The sequence below is a fragment of the Desmodus rotundus genome, chromosome 13 (genome assembly GCF_022682495.2).
Source record: "Desmodus rotundus isolate HL8 chromosome 13, HLdesRot8A.1, whole genome shotgun sequence".
In the NCBI taxonomy this organism is placed as follows: Eukaryota; Metazoa; Chordata; class Mammalia; order Chiroptera; family Phyllostomidae; genus Desmodus; species Desmodus rotundus.
In genome coordinates this window covers 8,258,975-8,274,959 of record NC_071399.1, presented here as the reverse complement: position 1 = coordinate 8,274,959, position 15,985 = coordinate 8,258,975, and the positions used below count along the sequence as shown (strand labels likewise).

Sequence of the window (15,985 nt, the reverse complement as noted above, 5' to 3'; positions counted from 1 at the left end):
TTATTTATAAGTTTTGGATTGTTTTTGTTAACAGTCAGCAACTTCAACCATTCCTTTAAATTGCCTCCATTTCTTTCTCCCTAACTCTTTCTCTGTCCAACCAACTTCAGTCGGGAAAATGGATGAACAGTGACAGTATGAACTTTTTACATTGAAAAGAAGTCTGGACAGAATCCTGAGGTGACGGGAGACCTGCGTGTCCCTGAAACCCCAGGACTAGGGGCCCCTTGCAGCTCTCAGGTAACTGGGCTGATGACCACATGTCCTTCTGGCATTGTTCCTGGACCTTAAAGCTATAAATAGTCAATCCCAGACCTGCAGACATTTCCACCCATCGCTCCTCACCCAACCACTCTGTGACAAATGAGCTGACCTGTGATGGAGCCCAGACCCATGTGGAAAACAGCTGGCAACCAAGAACTTGTCAGCTCAACTCCAAACAGGCAAGAGCTCCCACCCAGCCCCTGAAGACGTAAGTCCCTAATGAATCCAAGAGACCCAACGCCGAAGCCTTTTGCAAAAGGCACGTGTAGAAACCCCTATCTTGAAGCATCCCGGATCCAGTGCTGCCAGCATCTGGAGCTGACAGCTTTCTGACATGAAGCCATCAGGTCCATCTGTGGGAATTTCTGGCATTCTGATCACATTGAGGTTTGTGAATATGGCAAGTAGCCTAAAAGAAACCAGCCCGGTGGCTGCTGTAGTAAAGCGAGGTGTCTAAGACGAAATGACTTAGAAGCATTTCATTGAACTTTACTGCAACAGGAACCTCGTTTGAGAAAGGTTCTCCCCATACAAGCCCCGCACCCACACACAGGTAACACTAACTGAATCGCTCACCTGGGATGCTGTGCATGCGAGTGCACAAAGCATCTCCGTGCTGAGGCTTCTCTGAGAAAATGACTGTTCTGGAAGGTTCCTTATGTTCAAACACAGTGGTGGAGGAGGCGCCATTGACCATCAGTGTGATGAACTTGGGCCTCAAAAAAAATTTAGGGGTATGTGTGAAAATGACATTACACAGGAAAGATGCTCACCTACCACCTGCACACTTGCAGTGACTTTTAAAGTGACCTTAAAGTGACTTTTGTTCTCTGCTGTCTGTAGATGCTGAGGGAGTGAGGATTAGTCATTCACACATTAGCGAGTATGAATAATGATAACATCACCGGTGATAAACACCTAAGTAACAACCCAGCCCAATCCTCATTGTGCAAGACACTGGTCATGACATTTGTAAAGAGGGACCAGTTTATGTTGTTCTAAAAGGAGAAAAGGACTTTTGGCTAGCAATTTTACTGAGCTTGAAAGCAATGTGCCCTCAAAACCAAGGATGAAGCACACCTCAGGGCAGGCAGTGGAATATCACAGTATCATTAGAGGGTGCCCTTGGCAATGACAACCTCAGTGGAGAAAGGTACTGTTAGAGAATTAAAAGGGTCCATTTGCTTGTGCACATCAAAGCCCAATCAAAAGCAAACAGGAGTTTGCAGCCAAGAAAGTAAGGGTTTATTAGTTGAGGAAATGGCACCAAGGCCGGAGTCACAGGTAAGCTAGTATTCCAAGACCGTCTCCCTGATGGCTTCCAGGCGATGGGTTACACAGAAGAAAAGTTATTAATCACGGCAGCTAAAGGAGCTGGGGTGGTGGCCTCTGCTGATTGGTTGGGGCCAGGGTAGGCGGTCGGTGGTCGTTGTATCAGGTCCTGAGGTCAGCCCTGGCCTCGCTCTGTCTGGTTTCAGGAGGGTGCGGTCTGCAGGGTCAGTTCTGCTCTCATGGGCCTGGGGCCCTGAGTCTGAAACACACCTGAAGCCAAGATGTTATCTTCAGCTTGAGCGAAACTCTGTTTCTGCGGTCCACAGACCTGAGGCTTTGTCCTTAAGACAGTTTCCTACTGACCAGAATCTGATGTCCTGAGTCTAATGATTAAGGAGGGGAGTGGACAGACTAGAAAGGAGAAGGGGTCGTGTTAAAGGAAGGGGGTTTCTGTGTGGTTACTGTACCAGAACATTCTCTGGGGACAGTGTAGTGGATGACGTGGATTTGGATGTTCTCGAGCCCAGGCTGGTAAAGTGCTCTGACCTTGGAGGTGGCGGGTCGCATTTCCAGTTAGCCGTGCCTCAGGGGTCTGGGAGGCCTTGAGTAAATCTGTTCTATTTCCTCATCTGCAAAATATGTGCATGCTTTTCAATAGGGACACCTTTCACCATAGTTCCAGGACCTGTAGTCATGTCCAACCCGCAGACGTGGGTCTGTACATGGAGAAGTGAAACGACTCCGTTTCACTGTGCGGCCTTTGCCGTGTCTCACGTCAGCTTTCTTGGGGCTGGTGGGGCTCTTGTAGGAGAAAAAGAACCGCTTCCACAAGATGAGCCGAGTTAAGCAGGATGTGCTGTGGGCTGCTGAGTCTTTCAGTGTGTTTGTGATTGCGTTCAGGGTGCTGGCGTCCGTCCCGCCTGGTCTGGGTCTTGGCTGCACCTCTCCCTGGCTGTGTGGTGCTGGCAATTGATGATGTCTGTGAAAGCCCTCAACACAGTGCTGACCCAGAGGAACTATCATTTATTGAGCACTTACCATTGTTACACATTCCACCGACAGTTATAATGCACCTGCCGTGTGCCAAATCCTAGGTGAGGGCTGAGAGAACGGAGCACCACCCCAGGGTAAAAGCCTTTTACAATTTAGAGGGTGAGAAGGACACACAAGTGGACAATTATGGCCGGGATGAAAAATCGCAGCCAGAGATGAACCTAAAGCACTGTGGGAGCACCTGGAAGGGCCACCCAGCTGAGCCTGGGCTGCAGAGCCAGCTTCCTGGAAGAGGCAACATCCCCCCCAAGACCTGGGGGCTGGGCAGGATGTGCGACTCCGGCCGTGTAAACCACACTGTGAACTACTGTGCCGCTGCTTTGGTCCCCGTGTGGTTGCTAGACCCAGGGCGCAGCAGGCTCTGGGCGTACACAGTCTTTCATTCCTCATGTTCTGAGTGTGGGATGGCCACCCCAGGAGAGACCACGCCACCTCCTGTGTGTGTATGTGCGCTTACAATATAGCTTTTTGTTTACTGCTTTACACTGGATGTTATTCTGTATTAGTTTCAGGTGCCCAGCGCAGCAGTTAGACGATTATATACTTTACACAGTGATTCCCCCGTATTTCCAGTACCCACCTGGCCCCTATCACCTGGTTCATTTTAAGGGGTGAGCTCTGCCTGGCCCTCACAGGGGACTGGCTGCCAGGTGAGGGCGGAAAAGGCTGGTGGGGCCTCTCTTAGCTGGACTCCCCCACTTCTCCTCCCTCCAGGAGTGGCCGTGCTGACCTGGCAGCCATATACCACGAGCGCATCGATGTGGAAGGCCACCACTATGGGCCCTCGTCACCTCAGAGGAAAGACGCGCTAAAGGCCGTGGACACCATCTTCAAGCACATGACCCAGTGGATCCAGGTGACCCAAAACAAGGACCACTGGGCTAACCTGCCTTCTTGTCCTTCTCCTTCTGTCTCCTTGAATGTTACCCCCTCGGCACCTTCTCTCCTCTTCACACACACCTCTCAGGTAGCAAGAGACCCCTTGTTTACAGACAGGCCGGTGGGCGGGAGATGACTCAGACCTGAGTCATTAGCCAGCTCGGTTGGCGAGATGTCCTGGTTCTGCTCCAAACCCAGTAAGTCTGGAAGCCAGCTTGGCGTGGGCAAGGAGCCAAGCCTGGGCTCCTTCCCTCGTTCGACCACATCCCGGCTGAATGACTCTTTAAGCAAGGTATTCTTTTTAAAAACTTTCCTGAGCTTTATTTTCACATCTGTGAAATGGGTGAGTGACAGCCCTCACATCACCACATGCATTTGGTGGAAGAGCCAAAGATGACAACATGCAGGCACCTTGTGAGGCGGAAGCCCGTGTGTGCTGTTGAGACGGGGACTGGGCTGCCCCATGCCCCTCTGCAAAGATTTTGAGCTGTGTTATCTTGGGGGGAGGGGGGTGGGAGTAGATGATTAAATTCAGAATTGGGAAGTGTTTTTTTCCTAGAACACATAGTTTTAAAATGCCTCTTTATAAGACTTCTTTCCAAGAGTTCGCTTCTCTCTCTCTCTCTCCCTCTCTCTCCCTCTCTCTCCCTCTCTCTCCCTCTCCCTCTCTGTGGGTGCTGTCGTGACTGCCTCTGTTCACCCACAGGAGCGGGGCCTGCAGGACAAGCTCAATGTCATCATCTTCTCGGATCACGGAATGACCGACATTTTCTGGATGGACAAAGTGATTGAGCTGGATCAGTACATCAGCCTGGCTGACCTGCAGCAAGTGAAGGACCGCGGGCCGGTAGTGAGCCTTTGGCCGGCGCCTGGGAGACACTCTGAGGCAAGAAGGGCGGGGAAGGGCGGGCGGACTTTGGGCTTGATCTTTGTCTGTAGCAGCTGGGTGACCTCCATCAAGCTTTCATCTACCGCATCTCTGTGGTCTCTTCTCTGAAATGGGTGTGCTGGTATCTACTGCCCTGAATTTTAGTGGCAACTAAATGAGATTGAGGATGGACAGTGCTTAGCATGTTGAACGCTTAGTCCTGAATAGGGCTGTTTTATTATTGGCCCAAATGCAGCGCATCTCAGGCCAAATCAGATGCCTCCACAGAATGCTCTTTCTCTGGAAGGCAGCCACCTGTCTGCACTGTGTTCATCAGGGACCTGGAGATAAGGTGATGAATGAGCTGGCGGAGGCCGCAGGTGCTGTGGGCCAGCGCCTTATCTCAGGGCCCACACTGCTGGGGTTCAGATCCCAGGTCTGTCATAACCGGGCGCTCCCTAACCGGCCCCTCTGCCACTTCTCAGTCCGTGTCCACATAGCTTCCTTCCTGGGCTGCTGCGAAGCACGTCCACAGAAGCATGCTGGGCCTGCTGTGAGGAAGATGTACATGTCACTTATTACGATTGTCACCATCAAAGGGGGAGGTTCCCAGAAGGATGTGGGACCACGCTTGCTCCCCTCAGTCACTGCCCGCCGGGAACTCAGCGCCCTGAGATAACTAGGCCTCTACTTACCCTTCTTACCAAACACTAATTACGTCTGGCAGAACTTGGTGAGTCACCCTGAGAAAGTGAGGAGGAACAAGGAGCACCTTTGGGGGACTGCTTTACCCCGTGTGGTGTAGTTGCCTCCCAGAACTGGCTTTGGGGACTCTGCCCACCCCCAGAGAAAACTGCTCTGGACCGGGAAGGGTCTCCCTTGGGGGAGGCCCAGACCGCTGCCCGTGGTGGTGCCACCCATGGGGGTGCCAGGAATAGGCCTCGGGTGGGCCTGGGGCCTCCCCCCATCCTCACAGCAGTGGGACAGTGATGCCGAGTGGTGATGGAAGGTTGCTGGTATTGATGGAGCACCCGGGTGCACTAGGGGCTCTTCCTTTTGGTCCAGAGAGACTCTTCTCCCAGCCCCGCCCACTCCCATGTGAGTCTAAGCTCTGTCTGATGGGGGGTTGAGGAACACGGTTGCCAACAATGCCAGTGCTCCCCAGCTTTGTCCCATTCCCCAGTGGACCTCCCTTTTTCCTCAGGAAGTGAAGACGCTAAATGTGTTTCCATGAAGCCCCCGTGAACTCCCTAAGTATGAGATGGGACGATGACTTTACACATTGGCAGGTCCCACAGGAAATGCTTCTCGCAGAGAAGCTCCATTCTCCTGGCAGGGCACAGCATGCCCGTCTCCAGTCTGCTCTCAGGAAGGGGCTGTTCCCAGAATGCTGCAGTGTCGACAGCTTATGAGCTCGGAAGCGGGTCTTCCCACATGCAGTTTAGCCAGGCGGTTGTGAGCCGCCTGGAGCAGTCGCTAGATTGTTCCAAGGTGGGGGTTATGTCTGGGTGACAGGTTGCCACGTGATGGACACAACAGTGTGTGAGAGCTGTTGTGTGGCATCAGATATTTCCCCTCTCCAGAAGCTTCCGGCACATGCCCCCTACCTCCCTTAAGAACTATGGCTTTTCTCAAGTAGGAAATCATAACCCATGGGGCCATCGGAAACCCTCTTCCAAACAGCCTGACGACCAATTCATTTCAGAGTTGAGCGGAAAAGTCAGATTTACATTCAGTGACACTCAGGAAGAATCGCTGACTGAAGGCCAGCGAGTCGGCGCCAGCCGGTGGATTTTAATTTTAGCCGTAAACACTGAAGCTGTTGCACATTCCGGGAGTATGTACAGAGTCTGCCGTGGCGTCAGTGGCAAACGGCTACTAGTGCCTTTAAGACCCGAGCGTGGGTAGGACGTGCTGTAGGTCAAGTCGAAGAACAAAGCCACTTTCTTTGATCTTAGTGGTGCCAATTCACCATTTTCCCCTTCTTCGCATTTTGGTATTTGGACATAAGTGTTTGTAGTTTGTTCCTCTATCATTTAGTAGACACCAAAAAATTATTATAAAATACGTGTAAGGTGTGAAGGGTAACGGTACAATGGCACCTTATAGTCAATAAACAGGTAAGAAATAGGGCACGGCCATTCCCTAGGCTGACTCCGGGATGTCCTCCTCAGACCCCTCCCCTCTGCGGCCGCCTCAGGGAAAGCCAGTGTTCTAAATGTTGAGTTATCATTTCCCTAGTTCTCTTTGTAGTTTTACCATATAGGGTCTTTAGTTTTGTAGTTATTAGAACTTTACGTGATAGGAAAACTCTTGTATTCTCCTGCAACTTTTTTTTGTCTCTAACTGAAATCCCCAGGGTTCTCTCAGGTGTTCTGTGTAGCTGTGATTCATTCCTCTTCATTGCTGTATAGTATTCCACCCCTAAGCCACAGCATGATTCATTTGTCCCTTCCACTGTTGCCTGGCTTTGGGGCTGTTCCAGTTGCAGTATACATCCCTCTACTTGCCTCCAGGTGCACACGTGTGAGGGGTTCTCCAGCCTTACTGCATAGAGCTACCTGCTTTCCTAAAACACACAGATGTTTCTCATTTGTGCCTAGTCACGTTTGCCTGTAGTTTTGGTAATTTCTTTCTTTAGTTTTGTAAGGTCCTCCCTCTCCTCCAGGTCCAACAAATACTCGCATGTATTTAAAAGGGGGATGAAAAACTGGCCACTCTTGACTTTCTCTGCAGGTGTACGGCAAACTGAGAGCAGTGGAGCACATGGCCGTTTACGAGAAGGAAGACATACCGAGCAGGTTCCATTACAAGAACGGGAAATTTGTCTCTCCTTTGACCTTAGTGGCCGATGAAGGGTGGTTCATAACGGAGGTAATTATAAATATATGACAAAGTACTCAGTAGACAACTTCTATCAGACAACCAAAGATACATGACTATTCAGCTTTTACACTTCGAAGATCTGTTTGCACTTGAGTGTTGTTCGTTGCATCATTTTGTTCTTGAGAGAATCGAGAGGCTGGGCCAGGAGGCTCAGACAGAAACTGTGGGCTCGGCCCCAGAGTCATGGTTTAGTCTGCAGGGCCCCAGACTCGCCGTATTTTAATGAGCGGACCCTAACTCAGTTACCTGGGCTCACAGTGTGACCTGTTTGGTTTAAAGGGGCACAATTGCTGTGAACCAAAGCAGTTTCTTTAGGGCAGCGAAAAGCAAAGAGGAGCTCAGCTTTTCTTTTGCCTTTAAGAGAAATGTTTGGCACCCCAAACTCCGTAGATCTAGGTTGCCCATTCGCCACCTTGGTGTTACAGAGGAGATTGTCTTGCATTTGGGGTCCAAACTGTGGTTGCCTCGTGCCCGAATGACGTCAGTGGCCTCCTCCTCGCTGGCCTGGATGCCAAGGTCATCAGACTCCTTGCTCAGCTTCTGATATTGGACCAGTGCATGAAGGCTCGGCACTTCAGGGGAATTGTGGTCCTGCCCTGTTTATAGCACCAAAGAGGGCGCAGGTTACTGTAGATGTGAGTTTGAAGGTGGGCTGCGAAGAGAGCAGACTGCGGGTGGAAGGGAGTGGCAGGTGCTGGCACATGAGAACAAGCAGCCAAGGCCCCTGAGTCAGGAGGCCTAAGACTAGTACTGAGTCTGCCAGAGAGAGGTCAGGTGGTGTTCAGAGATGGAGATCGGCAAATGAGTGGACGTCTAGGGACCTGGGTGTGGGACAACGGGTGTTCCTGGACATGCGACTCAGTCATTCAGGAGGACTGAGCTGTTCCTCCAGGCTCTCAGACCGAGAAGCACCTGGTCACCAAGGAACAGAGGAGACCTGGTCAGCAATGTCAGCTGTGCCCTTCTACAGACTTGGCTTCCTAGGCCAAGTGATTTTAAAGTTTTATCGATTGATTGATTTTAGAGAGAGAGGAAGGGAGAGAGAGAGAGAAACATCAATGTGAGAGAGAAACATTGACTGGCTGCCTCCTGTAGGCGCCCTAACCATGAATCAAACCCTACAACCTAGGCATGCGCTCTGACCGGGAATCAAACCGGCAGCCTATTGATTCATGGAGTGTCGCTCCAACCAACTGAGCTATGTGGCCAGAGCAGGCCATGTAATTTTAAAAGCTTCCAAGAGGTTCACCTCTGCCCCTCACACTCTCTCCTCTATGAATCAAAATGCTTCTCTCCGCTTTATCACACTATCTGAAAGTCACCTGGCGTGAGATTATTCTAGGCTCACGGCACTCTCACCTACAGCAGTTTTCTCTGGACTTTGTGTTGTCCACACACACAGTCGAGTGGGTGTCTGTCCAACTTTATTTCGTAAAGCCAACCTTCCCAGTCATACGAAAGGCCTTATTCCTGAAACTTGTTCAATTTAGAAAATTCTGCTGGGACTTCGAGTTTTCAAAGCAAACAGACGAGGTCATTCACAGCTGGCTGGCACTCATGCCTCAGCATGACGGTGCATCTATGGTTCACTTTCTCATACTGAGCTGAAATCAACTGCCCTGAGAAGCTGGTTCATGGTGTGGAGGAAGGTTGTACGAAGGCAGAGGTGATGTGGGGTCACTTACAGGAAAACAGGCTTAGGCAGGGACAGTGGAAAAGCCAGAGGTCATCATTAAGGGATAGACAACTAATGAGGTGCCAGGGGAGAGGCCCTGCACCCCTCCAAGAGGACAGGACAGACACTAGGGAAGCCACTCCAGCCACAGGGGCTGTGGGAGAAGGTTCGGTCTAGAAGGCAGACACGGTATCTTGGCCGCAGCATGATTTTCTCATGAGTGATTAACACAGTGATGGGGGACCCAGGGGTATCAGTCAAGATGTTCTTGGTTATAAGTCATAGGCCACGTGAATAAATGTGGTTTAAATAATAAGGATTTATTATCTCATATAAGTAGAAGTCTGGAGGTAGGCAGTTGCAGGGTTGGCTCAGGAGCAACTCAGTGATATCAAGGCCCTGAGTCGGCTCTTCTGTAATTCTTTAGGTTTTCCCCTCAGGGTCACAATATAGCTGCTGTAGCTCCAAGCATCACATCCCTTCCATTATCCCAAAGCAAGAAGAAAAGGGGTGTGGCTTCTTCTTATATATCTATTACTTTTATCAGGGAGAAAAAAATATATCCCAACATCGGAGGCAGATACAGGCTTTGTGGGACTCTGGCAATCGTAAAATTTGGGGAAGGGGTCTCTCTTTAAGAAAAGAGAGGATAAAATTATGAGTATAAAATTAGGGGCTGGGACCTGGAAGAAACCCATGCAAATGAGAAGCCCTGATGCTTACACTTTTTAAACTACACTGTGAATCCACTTCTGCCCAGAACCCACTAGCAAACTTCTGCTTAGGTCTCATCAACCAATTCACCAGCGTGGCTGGAATTCCCCCTGGGGTCCACTGTGGTGCTAAGACCTGGCGCCGTGCTAAAGTGCCAGCCAGCAGGCCACACCCACCAGACAAGAGTGGGACAGGGGCTGGGGATGAGGCAGACTAGTCCTTAGAGCTTAGATCAGCAAACAAAGGACGTGGAAGGACGGCAAGGACACAGTGCTCCTGGTCCCCCAGAAAGCCCAGTGACAACCCTGTCATGCCTCCCCCTGCCCCGGCTCTGCTTCCATCATGCCCTTCCCGCCACCTTGCAGCGAGCCCGCGTACCTGCCTCCCTGCAGAAAATGGCAAATTCCAGTATCTTCCAAGGGTGAAGCTGTATGGTAACTACATACTGTATTATATATTACATTACTTTTGTATCCATCACCCAAATACACAGACACACATACATACGCATGCTTGTGTAAATCAGAACTAGGACTACCCATTATTTCACCATATGGTTTAGGAAAGGCGGAGAAGCCACGAGAACAGAAGGAAAGAATGCTCACAGTCCTCTTCCCCTTTCCACACATCCCCCACCCCCTCTCTTCCAGAATAGAGTCAATAATATTGTGACAAGTTCACAAGGTGACAGATGATCACTAGAGTTAGTGGAGTGATTACATGGTAAGGTATAAAAATGTCAAATCACTGTATTTGATACCTGAAACTAATATAACCAATGTGAGATTGAATACCAACTGTACTGAAATATAAAATAAACTTAAAAAGAAAGAATACCTAACTAGTGACAATTACTTAAACATTTATATATATATACATATTGTGTATATATATACTATATATATACATGTATATACATATATATATATGTGTGTATATATATATATTGTATATGAGGGGGCAGAGGGCCTCTTAAGGCTGAAACCTGGAGGACGAGTGGTCATCCATCAGACAGGCAGGGGCAGGGAGGGCGGGCACCACTTTCCAGACCAAGGAATGAGGTGCTTGAAGAATCTGAGGCAGGAAAGAAAGAGCTTCTAGAGGAACTGACAGAACGGGCCATGGGGCCGACGGCGGGGAGTGAGGAGAGGAAAGAGGCCTGGGCGAGGCTGTGTGGGGAGCAGGGGCTCCATCCGGCCAGGCCAGGCTGTGGGAAAGACGCTGCATCATCTGCAGAGCTATGGAAAGTTGCAGAGAGTTCTAACCCAGGAGCACTGTGATCCATAACCTTGGGGATGCTGTAACCCACAACTCGTAAGAAAGACAGAGTTGAGGAACTGAGGTGGTGAGCAGTTCCTTTGAAATTCTTGTGTTCCTTACTCATCTACTAAATGCAGAGATGACCGGTGCTATTCCCTACACCTGTAATGAATAATAATGAGTGGTGTAAAAGTAATCTCCATGTATCAGGGATCATCAGCAACTTTAGAATGAGCCCCCCACAGCCACCTCTGAAAGTTTCCATGCCACGCATTTTGAGTTATTTTACATTTTGTAGATAATAAATCTATCAAGAATTTTTTTTCAAAATTTTGGTCAACAATAACAACAGCAATAACAGCTACCTTGAATGAAGTGTCTCCTGGTTACTGTCTCTGCATTGTGGATATTGCTACCCCAATCGTATGAGTCGATTAGGCTTGAAGTTTTAAATGTGTTGCCTAAGTTTACAAAGCCAGGAAGGACAAAGCCAGGACTTGAATCAAATGTAACCAGTAAGCACACAGTCTGTCCATTTTTCCAAAGATCCTCCGGGTCTTGCACCAAAGTGTTCGACGTCTTTCCCACTTCCTGTTTCAGAGGTACAGACCCGCCCTCCTGGTTCTCAGACAGGACGAGCTGCTTCACACCAGCAGAAACAGAAGTTCTAACATTATCATTTACTCTTGTTCTTGCTCACGTAGTCCTGCAAAAACCTTTCGACCAGCTCAGCTGTTCACTTTGCTTCCTTTTTTTCTTCTGAACCCAGGGCTCTCCGTTCCCATTGCCAACATGGGTGATTTGCACATACATGAACCACATTAGTCACGTTTGTGAAGATGATTTGTCCAGCGCAAGGCCAAGGTGCTGGGAATTGTTTTAGTGGTTGGAGAGACGTAACTACTGTCCCGACATGCTCCGTGCTCTCCTCCCCCAGGCCCACATGCAGAGGTTCCAATAACATCAACCATCCCAATAAATAGGACAATCCCCGGAGTGTCCCCTCCTCCCTGGCTCCCTTTAAGTCCAACTCAAACACCGTCTTTCCCATGAAGCACCCAGCTCTTCCCTAACTTCCTCCATCTTGGAATTTTCATAAAACCCTGAATCACCCCCCCAGGGGCTATAGTTGTCTGTCTGCTTTTAGTTTCTTCCTTCTGGGGTGGAAGCTCCTTGAAGTCAGGTCTGTGGCATCTTGACCTTCCTTTTCCTCCATGGAAACTAGCTGAGGGCCAAGGACATGTTCATGGAATATGAATTAAATGAATTAATTATTGAGATTAAATATGAATTAAATATTAAGATTCTTGGTTCAAGAGGTTGTTCACTTTGTAGGTTTGTAAATGAGTAACCAAGCAAACAGAGAGGAAAGCTAGGTCAGGCCTTGAACTTGAGCTAATTATTAGTAGCCCTAGAACAGATTTCAATGGCAAAAAGGTGTTGAAACCACTAATGGAAATTCTCCGAGCTTCCATTAGCCCGCAGCTGGAGCCCAAGGGCAGGAAGTATCAGCTCTCTGCAGTCCCTCAGCTTCAGGGCCAATTCCTGTGGCCTCTTCTGGACAGTGTCCACTTCACGCCACCGTGCTCAAAAAGGTGGCCAGATGTGGCCAGACCCTAGTGAAAGATTGTGAAGCATGGTGTCTCATTGTCGATCTTCTACGTGGAGAAAAAGTGCAGGAAATTCAGGCCAGGCTTCTCAGGGAAGCCAGTATTTGTCTCTGGAGGAAAGATTTATTTTGAAAGCTGGCAAAGGATATTCAATGCCAGCCTCAATTCTAAGGCCTGTGGATGACTGGCAGTTAGGACTGGGTCCAAAACATTTGGGGAAATGAAGACAATCTGGGAAACGTGGTTTCTGAGTGTTAGTGGCAGCCCGAGTGGTATTGTCCAGGCCTGACTCTCTGAACTTCAGGAAGTTGGGTGTTGAGCGTTGGAAGCTGCTTGCTTTCTGGTGGTGATTAGGGTCGTCTGCGTAAGCCGTCTGAGAACACATGCACGCCCTCCTCACCCCTGGCACACTTCAATAAACACGATGCTGGAAAAAAGAAAGGAAAGAAAACCCCCCTCCACTCAGTGCTGTCCTCCAACACTCCTGTCTCCTCCAAGGAACTCTGTTTTTCTTGCTCCCGCCGATTTTGCTGTCTGGCATTTTTCACTTCCAGGATTAGGCTGTGTGTGGCAACAGGCTTTCCAGGGTCAGAGCAGGGCCAGAGGCCTGTGCAGCGAAATTCTACTTTAGATGGAGGGAGCCTTCTGAGATGGAGAGAGAGGCTGTTTGAGGGACATCTCTGGGCAGTGGTGTGTGGCAAACACACGCCTTAAGGCTCATGACCTCCATCCCCAGGGGCTCTGAGGGGTCCTGCCAACAGGAAGCCCCTCGGGAGGAACCTTTAAAATAGTGAGGCCACAGAATCTGAGAAACGGCGGTTTGTAATGGGAACCAAGGCTCGCTCTGGACCCTAGCAGCAACACCACGAGAATGGGCCCCCTGTGGTCACTCCCGCGAGGGTTTGAATCGAAGCCACCTCCAGCTCACACGTTATTGACCGCCTTTTTCAGGCTGAGATGATGTCAGAAATTTATGGCACTTTCGGGGCCTGGGAGGTTCCTGTTATGACCGTATCCTAGGAGAATAAAGTAGGCCCCTCGCACACCTAGATAGGGGCTCACATTTCATTTCTCTTCATCACAGTTCAGGACAGTTGGTCACCCTATTTGATGGGCGTAACCTCAGAAAGGCCAGCACCCGAGGGCAGTAAATTCTCATTTCCTCTTGCTCTTTCCCACAGCCTCGCTCCGGTGGTTGCTCTCTTCTGATGCTTTTCCCGTGGGAGGTCCCCAGGGTCTCCTGGCCTCTCAGGGCCTCTTGGTGCCAGTCTGTCCCCACTAACAGAATTCCCAAGGGTCCCGATGCAGGGGGACCTCAGCCCCTGCCCACTGTTGGTTTAAGAGCTCACTGTGCGGCCTCTGTAGTGCCCCATGGCTGCATACACTCATCTACACACATACTACATAACACGTACTCACACTCACAGACACACACTCACTCACACAGCCCACCCCCGCTGACAATGCTTCTCCCCATAGGGCTGGCTCCTTGGAACCTGGGCCCACCTCTCCTCTTCAGGATTGGGGTGCCCACCCTGGTCCTGGCTTGCCAGGAAGCTACCCCAGAGCTGTAACCCCTGTCCCTCCTCACTAAAGATGAGCCCTTTTCAGTGAAGAGACTGCTCTCCCCAACTGTGCCCCAGCCTAACACCCTAGCAGAGACACTCAGTGGGAGTCTGTGGAATTGAATAAATAGGCTTGTAAACCTCTGCCTTCTCCCACGTGCTGGCAGGGATGCCCCACCCCTGCCTGGGACTCCTCTCACCAATGACACCCCACTTATTCACTGCCTCCATGGAGTGGATTCCCCCCTTTTTATTAGTAGGAGCCACCCCTGGCAGGCAGGTCCCTTACCCAGGTCTTCCACAACATGCAGCAGAAGGACTGCGTGTTTCCTGAAACTTCTGGGAATTGGCTGCTTGCCCTACAGCAGGCCTGGCTCTTTTAGTGACCCAAACTTAGGGGTTCTCCCCTCCTCCCTCCACACAAACACCCAGTCCTCTGCCTGTCTCGCCTGAGGCCAAACCCGGAGGGTCTGGGTACCTCCCTAGGATGTCACTAGGTGGCGCTATGGGGAAGTCCCTGGACCTGGTGGGTCGGAACGAGTCAGGGGACTCCTGCTGGGAGGCTGGTCTGTGATGCACACTCACACGCACACTTAATCAGTGCCACCTCACATGCAAACACACGGGAGGAGGGTGTGGGTACAGCGTGGTGGTGGTGACGGGCGCCCGCAGGAAGGAGAGGAGCAATTGTTCAATGCACCATTTTGAAACTGGGGCCCTGCATGCAATGTATTATTCATTTCAGTCACCTAGACGAAAGGGGTAGCTTCCCCACAAGCAGCCGGTTTATTCTTACTTTTGAAAATCAGTAAGAACAGTTGTTCCACTGAAGCAGCTTGTCACTTTCATAAAAACTAGTGGTTTTCCCTGTGACCAGACTGCTCCCGGGTCCCCGGTAGGGCTGAGATGTCCGTTGCTTCTACAGGGTCCAGCACAAATAACGCCCCTTTTTAAATTACAAAACCATAAGCATGCATTTCTATAAATAAAAATATCACACCCAAGCACACCATATGACATTTCAGGCAAAATGTTCAAATTAAAATTGTAAATTATTAAACCGTATTATTACCCTACCAACCACACTCATCAGGCGTTACTTCTGCCAGACCCGGTATGTGTGGAATTTAGACTGGGATTTTTTAACCAGGTACTTGGTCTTCTCCTCCCTGTCCGCTGTCCCTTTGTCGTGGGGTACACACGTCCCATGGGGCTCATGATTGGTGAAGTCGTTAGGAACAACATGTCCTACCTAGCATTTCAGGAACTGCTGCCTCGTGGCTGTGACACGGGCAGCCTCGGAACCCGCCAGCTGCCGAAGCTAAGTCGGGGCGTGTTGTGGTCATCGGAGAGGTAAAGAGCAAAAAGGGTACAGCCAGGTGGAAATGCAGTGAGCGAACAGGAACACTCCCATGGGAAAATATGAGCTCCCCCTGGAGGAGGAGGGGCACGGGAGGACGGGAATGCAGGGAATGAGAGTCAATGGAACACTGTGATCTGACACGCAGTCCTGCCAGGGAGCGATTTACGGCTGGAGACTGGACGGGTGTGCAATGTGATATGACAGCTAAAGCAGCAGAGGCGAGTTCAGCCCTCATGGCCATCGCCACCCGGCCGCACAGGGCCAGAGCGCCTGCCCGCCCCACGGCCCGTGCATCTGGTGGCCACCCGTGGCCATTCAGCGAGCACCTCTTGTGTGTCAGCACTGAGCGTGCAGCCACGCCGTGCTCCGAAATCTCGGTGGGGCAGGCATCGTCACCCTCCACAGGGAAACGGAAGCTCAGAGAAGTGAAGTGACTTGCCCAGGATCACAGAGCTAGGAAGCGGCAAGCTGGAATTTCACCCCATGCCACTAATTCCCAAACCTCTTCCCCACACTATAACTGGCCACACCAGTCAGGGAGTGGAGAGGCAAGGGACAGGGGAGGCTCTCACTGTC

The 15,985-nt window shown here is 50.4% G+C and overlaps 1 protein-coding gene across 4 annotated transcripts in view; it reads left to right on the top strand.

The window, feature by feature from the left end:
• ENPP6 (ectonucleotide pyrophosphatase/phosphodiesterase 6) overlaps nt 1–15,985 on the top strand; it is a 153,892-nt gene that overhangs the window by 119,063 nt on the left and 18,844 nt on the right. For all 4 annotated transcript variants that reach the window (XR_006655789.3, XM_053916446.2, XM_053916447.2 and 1 more), the window contains 3 exons: nt 3,304–3,445; nt 4,175–4,354; nt 7,073–7,210. Coding sequence is in view for 3 of the 4 variants with exons in the window: in XM_053916446.2 (XP_053772421.1) it covers nt 3,304–3,445; nt 4,175–4,354; nt 7,073–7,210 (460 nt within the window). In the remaining variant the exon portion in view is untranslated. The remainder of the gene's footprint in view (nt 1–3,303; nt 3,446–4,174; nt 4,355–7,072; nt 7,211–15,985) is intronic.